Source organism: Orcinus orca, chromosome 7 (assembly GCF_937001465.1).
Source record: "Orcinus orca chromosome 7, mOrcOrc1.1, whole genome shotgun sequence".
NCBI lineage: Eukaryota > Metazoa > Chordata > Mammalia > Artiodactyla > Delphinidae > Orcinus > Orcinus orca.
Window position 1 is genome coordinate 76673549 of NC_064565.1, and position 20727 is coordinate 76694275.

The 20727-nt window shown below is 38.0% G+C and overlaps 2 protein-coding genes across 6 annotated transcripts in view; one reads left to right on the plus strand and one right to left on the minus strand.

Annotated features, from left to right (window-relative positions):
- PMS1 (PMS1 homolog 1, mismatch repair system component) overlaps positions 1 to 20727 on the plus strand; it is a 596068-nt gene that overhangs the window by 399703 nt on the left and 175638 nt on the right. The window lies entirely within an intron of this gene.
- Positions 1 to 20727, minus strand: part of HIBCH (3-hydroxyisobutyryl-CoA hydrolase) — an 88056-nt gene that overhangs the window by 23647 nt on the left and 43682 nt on the right. For all 5 annotated transcript variants that reach the window (XM_004276937.4, XM_004276936.4, XM_033400279.2 and 2 more), the window contains 3 exons: positions 14160 to 14238; positions 5731 to 5876; positions 3127 to 3213 (listed from right to left, as the gene is read on the minus strand). In XM_004276937.4, the coding sequence (XP_004276985.1) occupies positions 3127 to 3213; positions 5731 to 5876; positions 14160 to 14238 (312 nt within the window). The remainder of the gene's footprint in view (positions 1 to 3126; positions 3214 to 5730; positions 5877 to 14159; positions 14239 to 20727) is intronic.

Genomic DNA, 20727 nt, shown 5'->3' on the forward strand with positions numbered 1-20727 from the left:
TATTTGGCCTTTTGTTCCAGGCTCACAGCTCCCAAAAACCCATGAAAATCCCTAAGTAGATCACCTTTTGTTACAATATATGGTCTTTTGTCTTCGGTTCCTGAAATAAAGGTGAAATGGCTGTCTTTTGTTATTCACAACAAGCCCCTTTCAATCACACCTTTGTTTGTTACTGAGGTGACTATAGGAAAGCCCTAAGGATGGGGGCTGGTTGCCAGGGGAACCAACCAAGGGAAGTTGCAGTGCCATACTCCACTATCTAATCCCACACCTCCCCCATCTCCACCTCCAGTGAGGCGAAAAGGGCTGGAGATTGAGTTCGATCACCAATGTCAATGATTTAATCAATCGTGCCTACATAATGAAGCTGTCATAAAAACTCCGAAGGATGGGGTTTGGAGAGTTTCTAGGTTAATGAACATGCAGGGAGAGTGAGTGGCTCACCCCAACTTCATGGGGACAGAAGCTCCTGGGCTTGAGGCCCCTCTGGACCCCACCCTATGTATCTCTTCATCAAGCTGTGCATTCGTATCTTTCATAATAAACCAATAAATGTTAAGTGTTTCCCTGAGATCTGTGAGTCATTCTAGCAAATTATCAAACCCAAGGAGGGGGTCATGAGAACCCCAATTTATTGCCAGTCAGTGAGAAGTACAGGTGACAACCTGGGATTTGTAACTGGTGTGTAAAGCAGGGTCCAACTTGTGGGACTGGGCCCGTTAAGTTGTGGGATCTGATGAAAACCTCAGGTAGACAGTGTCAGCATTGAAAGGAATCACAAGACACCCAGCTTGTGTCGTGGAGAACTGCCTGATGTGTGGAAAACCAACAACGTCTGGAGTCAGGAGTGTTGTGAATGTGGTAGTAGTGAGAAGGAAAGGAAAACACATGGAGGGTTTCCCAACACATCTATCAAATTTCACATTTTTACTATTAAACAGATCACTCTGAACTTGGTTTTTTTTTTTCACAAACATGTTTACCTAATTTAACTTAGTTTCTTAGTTTCAAATCAGTCTGATCAAAACACCATCAACATTCTCATCCAAATCACTGAGGAAAACACTGACTAAGAGAAGGCCAAGACGGCTTCACTTACAGCCTAATACCCAAACATTTAACAGAACTCCTTGGGAAGGCGCCTCAACCCCCCCACGCTATAATCCATCCCACGTTTACCCAATTTGACAACGTAAGAGACTGTCAGATGCTTTGACAAAATCTGATGAAATGCTCACATGCTCTGTATTCATATTCATACACTAACTATTCAGGGCCCATGAATCTGTACTCACGTTCTTCTGTTCTGGGTAATTTTGTCAGGGGGCGGTTACCATTTCTCTAAATATTTCCTCTCCTCTGTTACAAATTCCTAACAGGTTTGGACGTCCTGGAATAATACCAAGTTTTCTTTTCTCTCCATTTTCCACCTTATTATCCTCTTAGAGTCTTCCTCATCCATCAATTTTAATCTAAGCTGTTGTGAGGTTTTCCCCCATTTCGCTGTCACATTTTAAATTTCTTTTTATTCTTTAACTATTTCTCTTCGTAACATCTGTTCTTATTTCACAGATGAAATATTTTCCTCTTATCTGAAGATAAAAAAAAAAACCAAACCTATAATTGTTAGGGTTCCTTCTTCTCCTTGCACTGCCTACTTCCTTCAAGTACATTTTTTATTTTAGCCAATCTCCGGTTTTTAATGCCTGGCAATCCTTGTTATTCTATGTGAAGCACTAAAATTAGGAAGCTTTGTGTGTAATGTCAATTGCAGTTATGGGACTATCAATTGTCTGATGCATTATGAGATGATCAGGCCTGGATGTTTTTTTCATAGAGGGGTGCTCGAATGTCAATAGCTACAGGTTTTCTTTTGCTTCTAATGAACTGCTTGGGAGTAGGATGGTGCTACTGACTAAATGTTTGTGCCCCCACAAAATTCATGTTGAAATCTTAATCCCAATGTGATAGTATCTGGGGGTGAGGCCTTTGGGAGGTAATTAAGTCAAAAGGATGGAGCCCTCAGGATGGGATTAGCACCCTTATAAGCAGAGACCTGAGAGAGCTCACTTTCTCTCTCTGCTATGTGAGGACACAGCAGGAAGGCATTCATCTGCAAAACAGGAAGAGGTTCCTCAGCAGGAACCTAATAGGCTGGCACCTTGATCTTGGACCTTCCAGCCTCCAGAACTGTGAGAAATTTCTGCTGTTTAAGCCACCAAGTCTATGGTATTTTTGCTATGGCTGCCCAAACTTAGATAGATGGTACGTAAGAGTTCTGGAAACCAACTAGGAAAAGAGGCCAAAATTCTTCCCATTTAATATGTTCTGCCTCTTTTCAGTAGAGCACCTCACCTATCCCTTGCCCTTAGCCAGCGAGGCCTGTCTACAAAGAGTAGACAAAGAGTACCCTACAAAGAGTCTACAGAAAGAACTGGCTTATTTCTTATTGGCTTTCCCCACTGAGTTCGGTGTTCTCAGGTCTAAAGTAGTTGCCCTCATCATTCCACTTTCAAGCTTCCAAAATCCTGACATCTCATGCCTGCCACTGTCTCCTTTTCTGTTCTATTTCTCTTTGTGGATTCCTGCCTTTCTTATTCCTTTGCTACAATTTTAGTGGGGTTTCAGGAGGGAGCATATATGGCATCTAACATGTTTAACTAGAAGTCATGTAGCATTTTTATAGATTCTTGGCTCTTAAAAGAGAATTTAAGTTAGACAACAAAAGGAATTAAAAGAAAACACTGCATTGTATGTTATTATATTTCGATATAGACCAGAGTTTCACTTTAGCAGCTCCACAAATAGCATCAACACTGAACCTCCATTACACAAATGTCACAGTGCATTGTAAAAAGCCCTTGCAAGGGCCAATCACAAGGCTATGCACTGAAATTCACCAGCAATGAGAAAACAAGCTGTGTAGTTGCATGTAAAGAAGTCATCTTCTCAGATGGCCATCCTAATGATTGTGAAGCACTGATACTCCCAACAAGCTTTAAAGTAAATAAATCCCAGTACATTTATTTATATCCACAAACTATAATATTCACCAACTGCTAATTTTTCAGTCACTTCCCCTTCCCCATGAATTAAAATCTGAGGTTAGAATACTGACAAGATTACCTGTGCATGGTAAGTTTCTAAGACATCTGCAATATTTTCTTTCGAAGGAGATTTCAGGGCTAACAAATCTTCTTCTAACATGCCTAACTACAGGGGGGGAAAAAGGAAAACATTTAAAACACCACAGCAACACAGAATTTTTTTTCTTTAGAAATCTTATATTCTTTTTAAAAATCCTTGTCTTAAAATTATGATGCTCTCCCTTCAGCTGAATCAATGAAGGCAATTTTCACTGAAGGTGAAGGCACACACATTCCCATAAAGTAAATGCTGCCTTGCAAGGAATGGATAAATACAAAAGAAATTGAAGAGGAGAAATAGAGACATTCATCTTTGTTTCCCTCTAGCTATTGAGCACTCGAAATGTAGTGTTGCAACTAAAGATCCCAATTATAAATTTTATTTTAATTAATTTTAACGAAAATTGCCACATGTGACTAATGGCTACTATAGTCAATGCACAGGTCTATAATATAGCCACACTGGCTATTAACATAACTGACACCATCTTGGGCCCATACAGTTCCTCCTGTCCTTCCACTAACCCTTCCCAGGACTGTACTGTGTGGTAAATCACTTCTCTGTCATCAAGGGCTTTGTATCAATAGTTAATAGACATTGTTTAATATTCATTAGGACCAAGTGGCCTCCATGCTCTGTTAGTCCCCAAACAATGATGAAGACTCTCACTGACGTATGTATTCCCAGTGCCCAAGAGACAAGTTACCCATTCATAAATCCCAATTTAGGAATGCATGTCCTGTTTCCAAGCACATATCCCCATACCCGAAGGTCAACTATAAAACTATCCCAGTGGCCCCTCAGCAGTGCAGAGTGCAGTTGCGAATGCTGCCAGATCACTGTCCACCCAATGCCACCCTGAGCATAAGTGACCCTCTAACAGACTGATCCACTGATTATATGGAGCCGCCTGCCTCATTTTTTGGTCTCAAGATACCTTCTCAGTTCGGTGGGTACTTTTCGTTCCCTCTGTCCTCCAACAGCTTTCCCCCTATATCCCTCATATACCTCTTCCTACACTCAGCCAATTGGACTTTTTACTGTTTCTAAAACACAGCTAATGCTTTCCTACCCCTATGGGGCTTGCTCATTAAAGTCTCCTCTATCCAGAAAAACTTCTCCTGACAATACTTATCTTAAGGCCCAGCTGAACTGCAACCTCTATGAGAAAACTTCCAGTCCTTTCTTATAAGTAAGCTCTTCCTTCAGTGGATTCAATGCGTTGAATCCTTTCTTTGTATTCTGTTTGTACACTTTCCATACTTTACTCTGTCAGATGATACAGATGGTTTTTTATCTTTTGTACCCACCTCTAGCCCCATTCCCAATGTGTATTATTCATTTCTGTTATGCACTACAGGCCCTGTAAATGGTAGGCTATGCACTGCATGTATTACTAGGCAATCTGACTAAGAGAGGAAAGGGCTGTGGATCAGCTCTCTCCCCCATCCTTAACCAAATTCCACTATAATCAAGGGCAAATAATGGAGTACCCATGTTTGCTTCCTGTTACAGCTCAAGGAAAGAATGAGACAGCCACCTACTCAATGTGACCAAGGATGCCCATAAAGATCTAAAAAAGAGAAATATCTGAAAATTCAGGCAAATGTGATGGAAGGCCATCGTAACAGTGTTAAGGAGACAACTTTCAACTTTGTATACTTCATAAATTTTAATAGCATTCCTTCCCCTACCCCGTAACACCCCTACCTCAAGATCAGAAATCCATGGGTTTCCTGGGAAACTGACTTTACCCCACAGTTCCAGGGATGGAGCACATTAGCTAGGATAGATTAGCCAGTGTATTCCACCCACCCATGTGGTTCAGGCACAAGCCAGTCCAATAAGACTGAGCTAAGCCAGCTGAAGCAGAAAAATCCCAAATCTCTTGCTGGGAGTTCTAAGGCAAAACCAACTTGAACTGGGCCTTCTGTTACATTTAACACAATGACTTTCAACTGCTATGATAAAACTGCCGTCCTCAACGTGGAGATGAGAAAACTGGGGCTAAAGAGGATAAATTCAAGCTAAGATTTAAAACCAGGCTGTCCATCTGCACATCCTTTGCCACTGTGCTATCCTGGGCTAAGAAAACTGACCGTGCTGTTTAAGAAAAATGTTTTAAGACCAAGGTAAGTAATATGTGTCCCTTACAACAGATACCCTTCAGAAGAGTTTTTAAGACCATATTTTACAAACTTTTAAATGCACTAGGGAAACTAACAAACAAAAGAATCTTTCAAAAATATCTTTATAAAAGCCTATCTTTTTATACATAAATTCAGATTTTTATATATTAGACTTTCTTAAAATATTACTTTTTTTTTTTTACACAGACTATAATTATTCATTAAAAAATATTCACTGAAGGTACCAGGCAAAACAGCCCTGGATCCAGATATAATTATTTCCATTTTGCATATGAGGAAATGAGGATTGGAGAGCTTAACCAGGGTCACACAGCTTTAAGGGTACATGTAGGGTTCAGACCCATGTAGACCAAAGCCTGTAATCTCAACCACGCATACTGCCTCCCCATGAGCTATTCCAAACAACACAAAATGCAATCATCCAAGTAATTACCTTTTCAGAATCTACAAAGTGTGTAGCAATTCCTGCTGCATACACATCTCTTCCTTTCAGCCTGAATCCTGTTAATGCAAGGAAGCACCCAAGTTTTCCTTGAAGACGTGGCAAGAAATAACCTCCACCCACATCAGGGAATAGCCCTGTAATTAAAAACAAAAAGAGACAATGATTCAAATGAAAAAGATAAATTCAGCTCTCTTTACTTGAGATCAAAGAGCCATTTTTCTCTGGAGTCTGAATCTACAGTAAAAATATTATTACTATACCACAGTACTACAACGTACTATACAATGCAATCAATGTCACAAAAGACTTGCTATAAATCGTACTAACTTAATTGGGGTACTTTTCAAATTTTTCATGTTTCATTTCTATAGAACTCAATAAAGGATATGACGGCACAATGTTCTGGATATAACTACTTGATAAATATTACTTAAATTACTCATCTCTACTACTACTTTTTAAGAGTCTCCAATGTAGGTAAAGACTGAAACAATATTTTCTTTCCAAATGATAAGCACAGGAAAAAATATATGTAATCTAAGGCTATTATGTGATAAATTATTATTACCATTTAATCAATGTCCAAACAATTATCTAATATTCAAGATACTTAAAGTGATGTGATAACCATTAGTCCTACTAAATGAACAAGTTTATACCTGATTAAATCACTTGCACTTACTCTTTTCTTAACCATGAGTATTTTTTAAATTCCCTTATTCTCTCTACTGGCAACAACTAAAAATAGCATATATGCAAATACTTGCCAGTACACTACTTTTTGGTGTTTAAGAGCTCCTTAAACAATTGTGACCCTCTAGGTTTATAATCCACCTATCTATTTGAAAATTGCTTCAATTAATTCAGATAAAAATAGAAGCATTCAAATTCTTCCCAGTTCTACTTGTCAAAAAGTTCCTAGGGGGCTCCCCTGGTGGTGCAGTGGTTGAGAGTCCGCCTGCCGATGCAGGGGACGCGGGTTCGTGCCCCGGTCCGGGAAGACCCCACATGCCGCGGAGCGGCTGGGCCCGTGAGCCATGGCCGCTGAGCCTGCGCATCCGGAGCCTGTGCTCCGCAACGGGAGAGGCCACAACAGTGAGAGGCCCGCATACCGAAAAAAATAAATTAATTAATTAATTAATTAATTTAAAAAAAACTAACACCTTTATCAGTCTTCAAGGCCCCTGACCACTTTTTCAATTACATCTCTTACTACTCACTCACTATACTCCAGCCACTCTGGTCGTCTTTCTGTTCCTCAATATCCATTCCTACTTGCTGCTGAACCTCAGGAGCACTCTGCCCAAGTGAAAACACTTCTGTGTGTTCCAGGGCCCCACATTCTCCCTCTTCGCCCTTTGCCTCAATGGCTGCTTCTTTCCAGTTCCCCTTACTGGCTCCACCTCCCTTGCTGGACCTGTGCCCACTGCTGTGCCTAGGACTCATCTGAGGCTCTCCGATACCCCACACACGCATTTCCTTAGCTCTTATAGCTTTAGATAATATCTATATGCAGATCAGTCCCTGTTAGGGATAGAATTGTGTCCCAAATGGTGTCCCAAAATTCTTAAGCTGAAGTCCTAACCCCACAATGTGACAATTTGGAGAAAAGGACCTCTAAAGAGGTAATTAAGGTTAAGTGAGGTTATAAGAGTGGGGGCCTTATCTAATAGGACTGGTGTCCTTGTAAGAGGAAGAGACACTGAGGGCACACACAGAGGAAAGGCCATGTGAGTACAGAGAGAAGGCAGCTGTCTACAAGCCAAGGACAGGGGCCCTGGGTGAAACCAAACCTGCTAATACCTTGATGTTGGACTTCCAGCTTCCAGGACTGGGAGAAATAAATGTTGTTTAAGCTACCCAGTCTTGGTATTTTGTTATGGCAGCCCTAGCAGACCAATACAGTCCCAAATCTGTCTATCTAGTTATGCCTTTTTCCCTTGAATACAAACTCTCAAATCTGCATTCTAGATTTAGCCACATAGATAAGAAGCATCCCAGATATAACATGGCAAAAACACAACTCCTGATTCTCATCCCTCCAACCATACTGTTCCTTCCCTAACTGGCCTCATCCATCTAGTAGCACTACCTAAACACCTTGGAGTTATTCCTGATTCATTATATCAGCAAGCAAGTTAACTCCAAAACATTTTCTAAATCTATCCACTCTATTCCAACTCTATAGCTCCATATTACTCCAAGCTTAAAATTATCTCTCTCTAGACCTGTGCTATCCAATAGAATTTTCTATGATGATGAAAATGTTCTATAATCTATGCTGCCACTAACCAGATGTGGCTATTAAACACTTTGCAACTGAAGAACTGAATTTATTTAAATTTAATTTATATTAAGTAGCCATCTGTGGTTAGTGGCTACAGTATCAGACAGCAGAGCTCTAGATTAATGTAATGACCTCCTAACAAGCCTCTCTAATCTTGCACCCCCTATAATCCATTATCCTTAAAGCAGCCAGAATGATGGCATTAAAATGTAAACCAGACCATGCCACTCCCTGCTTTAAACTCTCCCACAGTTTCCCATAATGTTTAGGTTTAAATCCAAACTCTTCACCAGAGGTCCCTGTGTACTTCTTGAAGAGCACAGTATAACACTCCTGCCCTTGATTCAGATAGTTGACTCTATGTGGTTTCTTGAACCGGTAAAGCTTTATTCTTGCTTTAGACTAACTTCTTAACACCACAGTATTCTGTTCTAAGATATTAATATAGCTCCTTCCCTCTTGTCATTCAAATCTCAACCTAAAGGACATCTCCTTGGAAAACCTCTTTAACCATCTAAAGTAGCCATCCAGGAGAATTACACTTTGGGTAAGATGGAGTAAGAGGGACTAACTTTACTCTCCTACTTGAAATAACTATAGAAAATATACGAAATATCAGTTTTCAACAAACTGGACCATCAGGGAATAAAGGTAAGTGATCTGTGAATATCTGAAAACAAGTGAGGTAAACTCTACAAAAGCTCCAGCTTAAAGCCTTGAGAGAATGTCCAGGCCCAGAACAGCCCTTGATTTGAGGGGAATAAAGCTAAGAATCCAGGGAAACTGAGGCAGACAGAATTCCCAGAAGAGAGTACCAGAGAGGAGAGAGCTGCACAGAGAGAAAACTCTGGAGATCTGCAGAGTGTCTCCCTTAAGTCCTCAGCTTGGTACTGATCAGTACATGTGTATGAAGAAACTGCCTGAGGTTATGGAAAGAACCACAGGAAAGGATTATAGAGAACAGTACTGGGAACCTACACGGGGCTGAGAATAGTGCCTGTTCCCACCAATCAGACTGTGAGAACTCAGGATTCGTGGGGGCACTGAGTAGAAGGCAAAGAAGGGTCTCATTTCAGTAGTAGGAAATAATTAGCCCTAGCCTGAGCACTGCTCCAACCTTGCATCTAAAAAATAATAATAATAATAAATTTAAAAAAAAACTAAAAGACCTGAAAGGAACAAACTGTTTCCAAGTAACATAACCTCATCCCAGAAGCAAGCTCAAGAATATTTATAAGAATATAGATCTTCCTCAATTTACACTGGGGTCACATCCTGATAAATCCATCACAAATCATAAGTTGAAAATACCATAAGACAAAAATGCATTTAATACACCTAACTTCCAAACATCATAGCTTAGCCTAGCCTATCTTAAATGTGCTCAGAACACTTACATTAGCCTAAAGTTGGGCAAGATCATCTAACACAAGGCCTATTTTATAATAAAGTGCTGAATATCTCATATAATTTATTGACTGTTATGCTAAAAGTGAAAAACAAAAAGGTTCTAAGTATCAGTTATTTATCCTTGTGATTGTGTGGCTGCATAGGAGCTATGGCTTGCTGCCACTGCCCAGCATCACATGAGAGTATGGTACCGGATATGGCCGGCCAAAGAAAAGGTCAAAATTCAAAGTACAGTTTCTACTACATGTATATTGCTTTTGCACCATTGTAAAATCATAAAATCAAAAAACTGTAAGTCAGACCACCATAAGTTGGGAACCATCTATACAAAAATATCCAGCACTCAACAAAGTAAAACTTACAATGTCTAGAATCCAGTCAAAAATTACCAGGAATCTAAAAAAGCAAGAAATTGCCACCCATGATGACATGATAAAACAATCCATCAAAATTGATCCAGAACTGTTGCAGAGACGTGGAAAAACCTAGAGACTGTCATTCGGAGTAAAGTAAGTCAGAAAGAGAAAAACAAATATCGTATATCAACACATATATGTGGAATCTAGAAAAATGGTATAGATGATCTTACTTGCAAAGCAGAAATAGAGACACAGATGTAGAGAACAAACGTATGGACACCAAGGGGGAAAAGGTGGGCGGGATGAATTGGGAGATTGGGATTGACATATATACACTATTATGTATAAAACAGATAACTAATGAGGACCTACAGTATAGCACAGGGAACTCTACTCAGTGCTCTGTGGTGACCGAAATGGGCAGGAAATACAAACAAGAAGGGTCATATATATACATATGGCTGATTCACTTTGCTGTACAGCAGAAATTGACACAGCAGTGTAAAGCAACTATACGCCAGTAAAAAAAAAAACCAAAACAAAAAAACCCGAAAGTGACAGCAAGGTGTGGGGAAGGCAGGGACCAACAGGCTCTCTCGAGCTCCTTCCTGGCCTTTGATCCTGGCGTTAGCAATCGTGCCTGTCACTTGTTTGTGCTCTCTGCCACCACTGGTGTGTTTGAATAAAGTTTGAAATGTTGTAACATTATCTATAAAGACAAATAAAACAAAACAAAAAAACAAAATGAGAAAAACTGACCCAGAACTGACATAAACATAAAAATTAGCAAACAAGGACATCAACACAGTTATAATAAACATACACCATATGTTCAAAAAGTTAAATAAAAGCAAATAAGAGGGGTTTCCCTGGTGGTGCAGTGGTTAAGAATCCGCCTGCCAATGCAGGGGACACAGGTTCGAGCCCTGGCCTGGGAAGATCCACATGCTGCGGAGCAACTAAGCCCGTGAGCCACAACTACTGAGCCTGCACTCTAGAGCCCACAAGCCACAAACTCTGAGCCCACATGCCACAACTACTGAGCCTGCACTCTAGAGCCCACAAGCCACAAACTCTGAGCCCACATGCCACAACTACTGAAGCCCACGCGCCTAGAGCCCGTGCTCCACAACAAGAGAGCCCACTGCAATGAGAAGCCCACACACCGCAATGAAGAGTAGCCTCCACTCTCCGCAACTAGAGAAAGCCGACGCGCAGCAACGAAGACCCAAACACAGCCAAAAATAAATCAATAAAATAAATAAATTTTAAAAAATAAAAAATAATATACATTTTTAAAAAGACCCAAATGATACTACTATAGATGAAAACTAAGATGAATGTATAAGCTAAAAAATACCTGAATGGGATTAAGGGCAGTTTTGACTTTGCAAAAGAAAGGATTAGTGAACTTGAAAACACATGAATAGGAAATATCTAAAATTAAAAAAAGAAATAAAAAAAATCAACAATACATGAGTGAGCTTAATGAAAGTTTAAATGGAGTTCCTGAAAAGGAAATGGGGGGGACAGAAAAATATCTGAAGAAATGATGTCAAAATTTCCAAATCTGACAAAAACTATAAACCTAACTAGCCCAATAAACACAATCATAAGAAACAGGAAGAAAGCTACAAAAAGGTACGTCATAATCAAGGGATCAAGGCACACCAAAACAAGTGATCAGCAGAAAATCTTAAGAGCAGCCAGAGAAAGTAAAAAAGAAAAAAAAAAAGACACTTATTTACAGAGGAACGAAGATAAGGATAAGAGCAGATTTCTCATGGAAAACAACATAAATGAGATGGTGTAGCAAAATCTTTAAAGTACTGACATTTAAACATCAGAATAGAATTCTATACCTGGGTCTCATATCAATGACCTCAGGTTTCACCTTAGGAGACTAGAGAAAGGAGATAAAACTTCAAGTAAGTAGAAGGAAGTAATAAATATCAGAGCAGAAATCAATAAAACAGAAAATCAAAAAACTTCTTTTGAGATCAATTAATAAACCTCTAATTAGAGTGATCAGAAAAAAAAAGAGAAGACAAATTACTAATATCAAGAATGAGAGGGCTTCCCTGGTGGCGCAGTGGTTGAGAGTCCGCCTGCCGATGCAGGGGACATGGGCTCGTGCCCCGGTCCGGGAAGATCCCACATACCGCGGAGCGGCTGGGCCCATAAGCCATGGCCGCTGAGCCTGCGCATCCGGAGCCTGTGCTCCGCAATGGGAGAGGCCACAACAGTGAGAGGCCCACATACCACAAAAAAAAAAAAAAAAAAGAATGAGAGAGGGACTTCCCTGGCAGTCCAGTGGTTAAAACTCCACGCTCCCAATGCAGGGGGCACAGGTTTGATCCCTGGTCAGGGAACTAAGATCCCAAATGCTGCATGGCATGACCAAAAAAAAAAAAAGGATGAGAGAGCCAGGTATTACTATAGATTCTACAGATACTAAAAAGATAATAAGGAAATGAATTTTATGCTAATAAATGGACAAACTCCTTAAAAGACCCAAATTACTAAAGTTTGTGCAAAAAAATCCCAGATAACTTGAATAGCCTACATCTATTAAAGATTTTGAATTTGTAGTTAAAAACCTCTCCACGAAGAAAACTCTAGGCCTAGATGGCTTCGCTGGTGAATTCTACCAAACATATGAAAAAAAAGAAAAAAGAAAAAAAAGAATCAATTCTACCTGAACTTTTCCAGAAATGAACCCAGCATTACCCAGATACCAAAATGAAGCAATCAAAATGATGTTACCAGAAAACTACAGACCAATATCCCTCATGAACATAGATGCAAAAATTCCAAATAAAATTTTTGTGTATCAAACCCAACAACATATAAAAAGTAGGACACATCATACTAGAGTGAGATCTATTCCAGCAAAGCAGGGTTACTTTAATGTTAAAAAACCAATCAAAGTAATCCTCACTTAACAAACTAAAAAAGAAAAACCAATGATCATCTCAACACATGCTGAAAAAAATTACAAAATCCAAAGTCCATTCCTAATAAAACCCCTCAGAAATCTAGGAACAGAAGGAAAGTTCCTCATCCTGATAAGGGGCACCTATGAAAAACTTATACCTAATATCGTACTTAATTGGTGAAGGACTGAATGTTTTCCCCCTAAGATCCCAAACAAGGCAAGAAGGCCCACTCTCAACGTATCTGTTCAACATTGTATTGGAGGTTCTACCCAGTGGAATAAGGCAAGAAAAAATAAAAATAAAAAGTATCCAGATGGGAAAGAAAAAAGTAAAATGTACTTTATTTGTAAACAACATAATTATCTATTTAGAAAATCCAATTCAATCTACAAAAAATCTACTAGAACTAATAAGTTAGTTTATCAAGTTTGCAGGATACAAAGTTCAAAACTCAATTATATTTCTATATATTGATAACTAACATCAGAACTAGATTTTAAAAATATCATTTATAATATCATTGAATAATATGAAATACTTAAGGAAAAATCTGACAAAAGATGTATAAGAAACTGAAAACTACAAAACATGGCTTAGGGAAATTAAAGAAGACCTAAATAAATGGAAAGATATACCTTGCTCACAGGTCTGAAGACTCAACATTGTTAAGATATCAATTCTCCCTAAATTGATAGATCCTAGACAATCCAAATAAAAATTCTAACAGGCCTTTTTGTTGAAACTTACAAAATCACTCTAAAATTCACACAGAAATACAAAGGATCTATAGAGCCAAAACAACTTGAAAGAAAAAAAAAGAACAAAATTAGAGGATTATCATTACTTGATCAAGACTTACTATAAAGCAACAGTAATCAAGACAGTGTGGTGTTGGCACCAAGATCAGCACATACAAAGGTGCAAAGGCAATCAGTGGAGAAATAGTAGCTTTTTCCAAAAAATGATGTGGGAATGATTTTATCTCCCTATGCAAAATAATAAACTTTGATCTATACCTTTGATCCATACCTCTCACCACATACAAAAGTTAACTCAAAATGGAGCATAGATCTGAATGCAAGATATTTCCTCTAATAATCTTTCATCTAAAATTAAAGATATGTACAGCAGAAATTAACACAACATTGTAAATCAACTATACTTCAATAAGAATAAATAAATAAAATCGACTACAGTGCGCTAGTGTCTCCAGTTTAAATATGCTTGCCTTTGTGTTTTCAGATACAAGTATGAGCTAATATAAACTTTTAGGTATCTTCCTATTATAATTTATTTTTAAAAGTTCTTTCATACAAGATTCCATCAATTCCTTCAATAACTGTAGTCTGAAATGTATCAAAAGACGATAATTGTAAAAGTAATTATGAAAAATTTGTGGGTTTTCTTTTTTTTTTTTTTTACCTATTGCTGTTTCTGGCATTGCAAAAAGAGACTTTTCAGTAGCCACTCGGAATAGCCCATGAACTGAGAGACCAACTCCCTAGGGAAAAGGCAAAAAATTGTTTTAAAAATACTGCGGGCGTTAAAAAAAAAACCTCACATTCACAAACATTATAAACCAAGTAAATTATATCATATACAAAGATATACATAATATATATTATATATAATTCTTCATAAAGAATTTCTTTAAAGGAATTTCAGGAGATAGACAGGAGGGAAACCCTAAACCACACAATTTCAGAAGAACTTCCTGGGTGAAAAGTACATGGGTATCCCTGATATCTGGAACAGATTTGTTTTAGCTAAAATGTTTTTGATTAGTATCCTGTGTTATGCTTCAGGTCCTCTTCCCCAATTACCTCTTATTTCAAACTAGATGCAGCATTATAGAATACTGACTCTTCCCAGAACCACTGAGTATTCTTAGTGGAACCAATCATCAAAAAAGCATAACCAAGCTATTCTAGCAAATTTCAGTAGCCTTATACAGAATATTAACACATTTTATTTATTCACATAGTTCATCAAATAAAATTAGCAACATCATTTTTCTCAGATACAACACTTAGTAACTATTTAACTCTTAAAAATCCATTACTAAACACAAGTTACAAAATAAAAAGATTTGGCTGAAAGTCTGTTTCTGACTTGTTGAATGTCACTGAAAATGACAAACTTAAGTCATCTCTGAATCAACAGATATATTTGAATAAAGTAAGAGGTATACATGTGTTTACAAAGTATCCAAGTTTGTCTGTGCTCACATTGTGACATACATTTCCTATGTTTTTCACATTATTCAGAACTTCTATTAGATTGTTTAGTGCATGTAGCCTGTACAACACAGAGAACAAAGCAAACAGAAATAGCTGGAGAGAGAAAAACAGGCAAATGCACTACTCAAACTTGCCTTAAGCCCACACTTGCAGTTCAATTTTCAGGAAGACAAGCTATGTTGCGTTTTTGTCTTTGGATTCCCATTTGTTCCCTGCACTTGTCTCTTAACTGCTCCCTTCTCTTTTCTGGATCTGTTTGGGTGAGTGCCTGTTCTTTTCAATTAAAAATGTCTCTTCACCACATTTTCAGTTAGAACCAGACCCAGATTCTGTCATGATTCAGCATCACACAATAGCTGTCTTAGGCCTTTGGCCTCTAATAAATTCATCCCAATACTGCTGTGTGCTTTTTCCTAACACTGCTCTCCCTGATAGTCATTCCCATTCTATCTTCTGGAACCCTCATTCCTTTGCAAAAGAACCACTAACAGCCCAAATTCTCTACACAGGGCCCTCCCTACCCCCTAAATTCAAGAAAGAAAGAAATTTATAAGCCCTGTACTCTTTCATGTAGAAGCTATAGATCCCATATTCATTGATTCAGTTATTTTGTTTCAGCCATGGCTGATAAAATAATGAACAAAGTCAAAGACTTCAAAATTTTAGTAAGAAGTTATTAATGAAAAGCTTTCCAAATAAGAGGTCATTGACACCAGTACCATCAGGAGCCAATTTAAAATGCCTTTCAATTAAGATGAAATGAAGACCGGGAAAATTCAAGCCACCTGACTTGGAGATACTAAGGACATAAATACTGATCCACGTTGAAAGGGGTGTAGCACTCTCACGGCAGATTCATATCTAATTTTTGTATCTTATATAAAAGAATCCATTATAGGTTGCTTATATTAAATCCCCCTTGAAATTTCCAAAATTTACCATTACATACTATTAACCATTAATCTTAGCAGATACTCCTTTGCTAGACTAAAAAGGCTTGTCTTCAAGTTTTATTATGTTAACAACCGGTTATACAGATTCATTCCCCAAATGTAAAATTTATTCCAATTCCTAACTCTCCTCAAATACTCTCCCTGCATCCTACCCAACCCAGCAGTCAAATTTCATTTATCACATAATTATAAATCTCTGTAGCATTTGACAGTGGCTCACTCTCTACTTCAGGAAACACCTGACTTGGCTTTGAGACACTACACTCTCCTGGTTTTCCTTCTAACTCATTAGTTGTTCTTTCTCTTCTCCCTGACATCAAAATGTTGATCGGCCCCAATGATCAGATATCATCCCTCTACTCCACTTCACCTGTACTCTGTTCTTTCTATTCATTCCCCAGGTGATCTCTTCCAAGAGCCCCAAGATTTTAAGCACTGTAACATTAACGACAAATTATTTTCCCACCCCTGATTTCTCTAGAATTTTATATCTAGCTGTTTACTTAACATCTCCACCTAAACATCTAATATGTATCTCTATGTTCATGCATCGCAAGTACACCTCTTGATCTCTCTTTGAACATGCTGCTCCCTCAGTCTTTTCCATCTCAGCAAATAGCACCATCATTCACCTAGCTGCTCAGGCCAAAAATTTCAGCATCATCCTTTCTTTCTGATCTTACAATCTAATCTATGAACCTTTTTTTCCTTTTTTTTTTTTTTTTTTTTTTTGCGGTACGCGGGCCACTCACTGTTGTGGCCTCTCCCGTTGCAGAGCACAAGCTCCGGACGCGCAGGCTCAGCGACCATGGCTCACAGACCTAGCCGCTCCGCGGCATGTGGGATCCTCCCGGACCAGGGCACGAACCCGTGTCTCCTGCATCGGCAGGCAGACTCTCAACCACTGCGCCACCAGGGAAGCCCTATGAATCTGTCTTGATAGCACTAACTTCAAAATATATCTTGGATTGAGCCACTTCATCACCACTGTTGCAACCCTAGGTGAAGTCACTATCATCTCTTGCCTGGGTTAGTCTCTCTTGCTTCTGTTTTTGCCACAATCCATCCTCTGCACAACAGCCAAGTAAACTTATTAAATGTAAATCAGTTCATGTCATTCTCCTGCCCAAAACTCTCCAGTGACTCCCCATCCCATTAAAATATTACTGAAATTCCTCATCCTGGCTGATAAGGCCCTACGTGATCTGGTTCCTTTCTATCTCCCTGATCTTATGGTCTACCATTCTCCACTTTCCTCACTTTCACTCTTGTCAGCCACACTGGCTTTTTTTTTCCCTCTTAATTGACATATAATATACAATCGACAGTACACAAATAGTACAAACAGCTAGCACACAGGTCCAGTGAATTATCCCAAAATGAACACATCCTTGTAACCAAACCCCAGATAAAAATTATCAGAAATTCTTTTATGTACACTGTCAGCCACTACTCCCTCCCCATCCTTCAGGTAACTACTATCCTGACTTCTAACAAAACGAGATTAACTTTTTCAGGTTTTGATCTTGATATAAATAGAGCCATAGAGTATTATTTATTTGACTTCAGTCAATGTTATGTTTGCAAGATTTATTCATGTATGTAGCAATAATTTCTTTCATTGTACAGCATTCCTTTGTATGAATAAACTATTTTCATTCTACTGTGAATAGCTAGTTAGGTTTTTCAGTTTGGGGCTACTGCAAATAACGATTCAATGACCATTCTTACACATGTCTTTTGGGGCATAAGTACATACATTTTGGTTGGGTTGTAAAACTGTTGGGTCAGAGTATTAATTCAATCAACTTTAAAAGACGAGATCAAACAATTTTCCAAAGCAGTCATACCAATTTCTACTCCAGCAGCAATATGAGTTTGTATTCCATATCCTCACCAATGCTTGAAATTGTCTTTCACATTTTAGCCATTCTATACAGATGGCCAACAGGCACATGAAAATATGCTCAACATCACTAATCACACCAGTCAGAATGGCCATCATGAAAAAGTCTACGAATAATAAATGCTGGAGAGGGTGTGGAGAAAATGGAACCCTTATATACTGTTGGTGGGAATGTAAATTGGTTCAAACACTACAGAGAACAGATGGAGGTTCCTTAAAAAACTAAAAATAGAGTTACCATATGATCCAGCAATTCCACTTCTGGGCATATATCCGGAAAAGACAAAAACTCTAATTCAAAAAGGTACATACACCCCAATGTTCAAAGCAGCATTATTTACAATAGCCAAGACATGGTAGCAACCTAAATGTCCATCAACAGATGAATGGATAAAGATGTGGTATATATATATACAATAGAATACTACCCAGCCATAAAAAAGAATGAAATGCCATTTGCAGAAACATGGATGGACCTAGAGATTATCATTCTAAGTGAAGTGAGACAGAGAAAGACAAATATCATACATCACTTACATATGAAATCTAAAAAAATAATACGAATAAATTTATTTACAAAACAGAAACAGACTCACATAGAAAACATTTTAGCCATTCTAGTGAGTATATGTTAGTATTTCATTGTGGTTTCAGTTTTCCTTTTCTTGCTGATTAATGCAATTGAGTGCTTTGTCATGTTTTGGTCATCTGCATATTCTCTTTATGAAATGTCTAATCTATTGCTCATTTTTCCATTGGACTCTTATTGATAGGTAGAAATTCTTTCTACATCCTTCATATGATTTCTTGTCAAATATATGTATAGTCAGCCCTCCATATTCATGGCTCCTCATCTGCAGATTCAACTAACCACAGACCAAAAATATTTTCTAAAAAATTCCAACAAAAAGTTCCAAAAAACGAAACTGGAATTTGCTGCATACCAACACCTATTTACATAGCATTTACACCGTTTACAACTACTTACATAGCATTTACACTGTGTTAGGTATTGTAAGTAACCTAGGGATGATTTAAAATACATGGGAGGATGTGCGTATGTTACATGCAAATACTATGCTATTTTATACAATGGACTTGAGCATCCTTGGGTTTTAGCATTGGATGGGGGTCCTGGAACCAATCCCCTGCTGAGAACAAGGGACTGTATTCCAAATACCTATTTTCCAGTCTGTGGCTCGCCTTTTCACTCTCTTAATGATGTCTTGGAATGAATAGAGCTTCTTAATTTTAGCACAATCGAATCGGTTATTTTTGTTTATGGTACATTTAGTGTAATCCATTTAGTGTAATTTAAGTAATCCTTCCATACCCTCAAAGCGTAGCAGAAACATGTTCCAAACATTCAGGATTTTCTGTCTATTATTGATTACTAGCTTAATTCCATTGGGGCCAGAGAACAGTCTGTAAGATTAATCCTTTGGAATATGCTGAAACTAACTCTATGGCCAATTTTGGTAAATGTTCCATGCACACATGAACTGAACATGAAATCTACAGTTACTGAGTCCATGTTAATTGGATTGTTTTTTGGACCACGTTCAAACCATGTGCATGCATGTAAAATGTATGTGTATATATGTACATATACTGTTTATGTCTCTGCTTAGTCTGTCATTGAAAGAAGTATGTTCAAATCTTCTCCTAGGATTGTGGTTTTGTCTATTTCCCCTTTAAGGGCTTTCTACTTTTTTGCAAGATTAAACATTTTTAAATGTTTGAAAATATCACACCAGTAGAGTTATTTCACAGAGGCAGAGGTTTGTTCCCATTGTTTCTCAGTGTAATACTGTACATTATGAAACTCATTAAGCAATTCTGTTCAGCTTCATATTGCTATAAATTGAGAGTTTTAGACAAGCATTTATAAAATATCTTTCTATAGCTGATTAGAGTCAATAAAATTACTTTCAGAATCTGACTACACTGAACTTAAGAAGGTGAAAAGCTGAATAGCTTTCAACAGACTGAACTAAGCCCTATCTGCTAAGAGAATAAGAACCGAAATTGAGGGCTTGCTGAACTGGGCCCCAAAATGTTACACATTAGAAGTTAGGGTGGCCTGGATTCAAATGCTCAGCTTCAAATACTCCCATTCCTGATGGGATTGAGATGATCTGGGATTGCTAGTGCCCTTAGCCTAGGTTCCTACTAGAAACGATGGTAGGAAGATTATGCCATATCAGGGCTCAAATAATACTCAAGTAGAAATAACTCAATTAGAAATAACCAGCACTCAATTAGAAATAATCTGACATAAGACCACATGACTAAAGCCTAAGAGAAAAAATACACAACAGAAAGATTCACAGGACATACAAATTTTGATTTGTCATACCTGTTTATTATAACTATGAAATGTCCTATATCAAGTAAAAGCTTTTGCCATAGTACCTTATTTGATATTAAAATAGCTGTATCAGTTATTTTAGTGTTGGTAAACACTTTTTCTATTATCTTACATTTAACCCTTCTGTGCCTTATATTTATGGTGTCTCAAGCATTCTGACATTGTTTTTTACTTGGATTATTATTAAACCATCTTCATTGCAGTACTGTACTGACACTGTGAAGATAAAGTAAAATGAATCTGACCCATATTTATAATCTAGTACAGAGAATATTAATATGGATAAGCATAAGTAACCGAACATATGAATGTAGTCCAACTCGTATCCTACTTGTTTAAAGTTTGGCATTCTTAAATGCAAAACTCAGGCGATGTAAGACTTTTTTTTTAATTAAGAGACTAGAGCTAGATGAGTTTTCACTGTTCAACAAAGGAAAAAGGCTGGTATAGCTTTAAGGCTTTTAAAGAAGATCTCATTATAATTACTTAAAAAGCACAATTAAATCCTTCAAAATGCAAA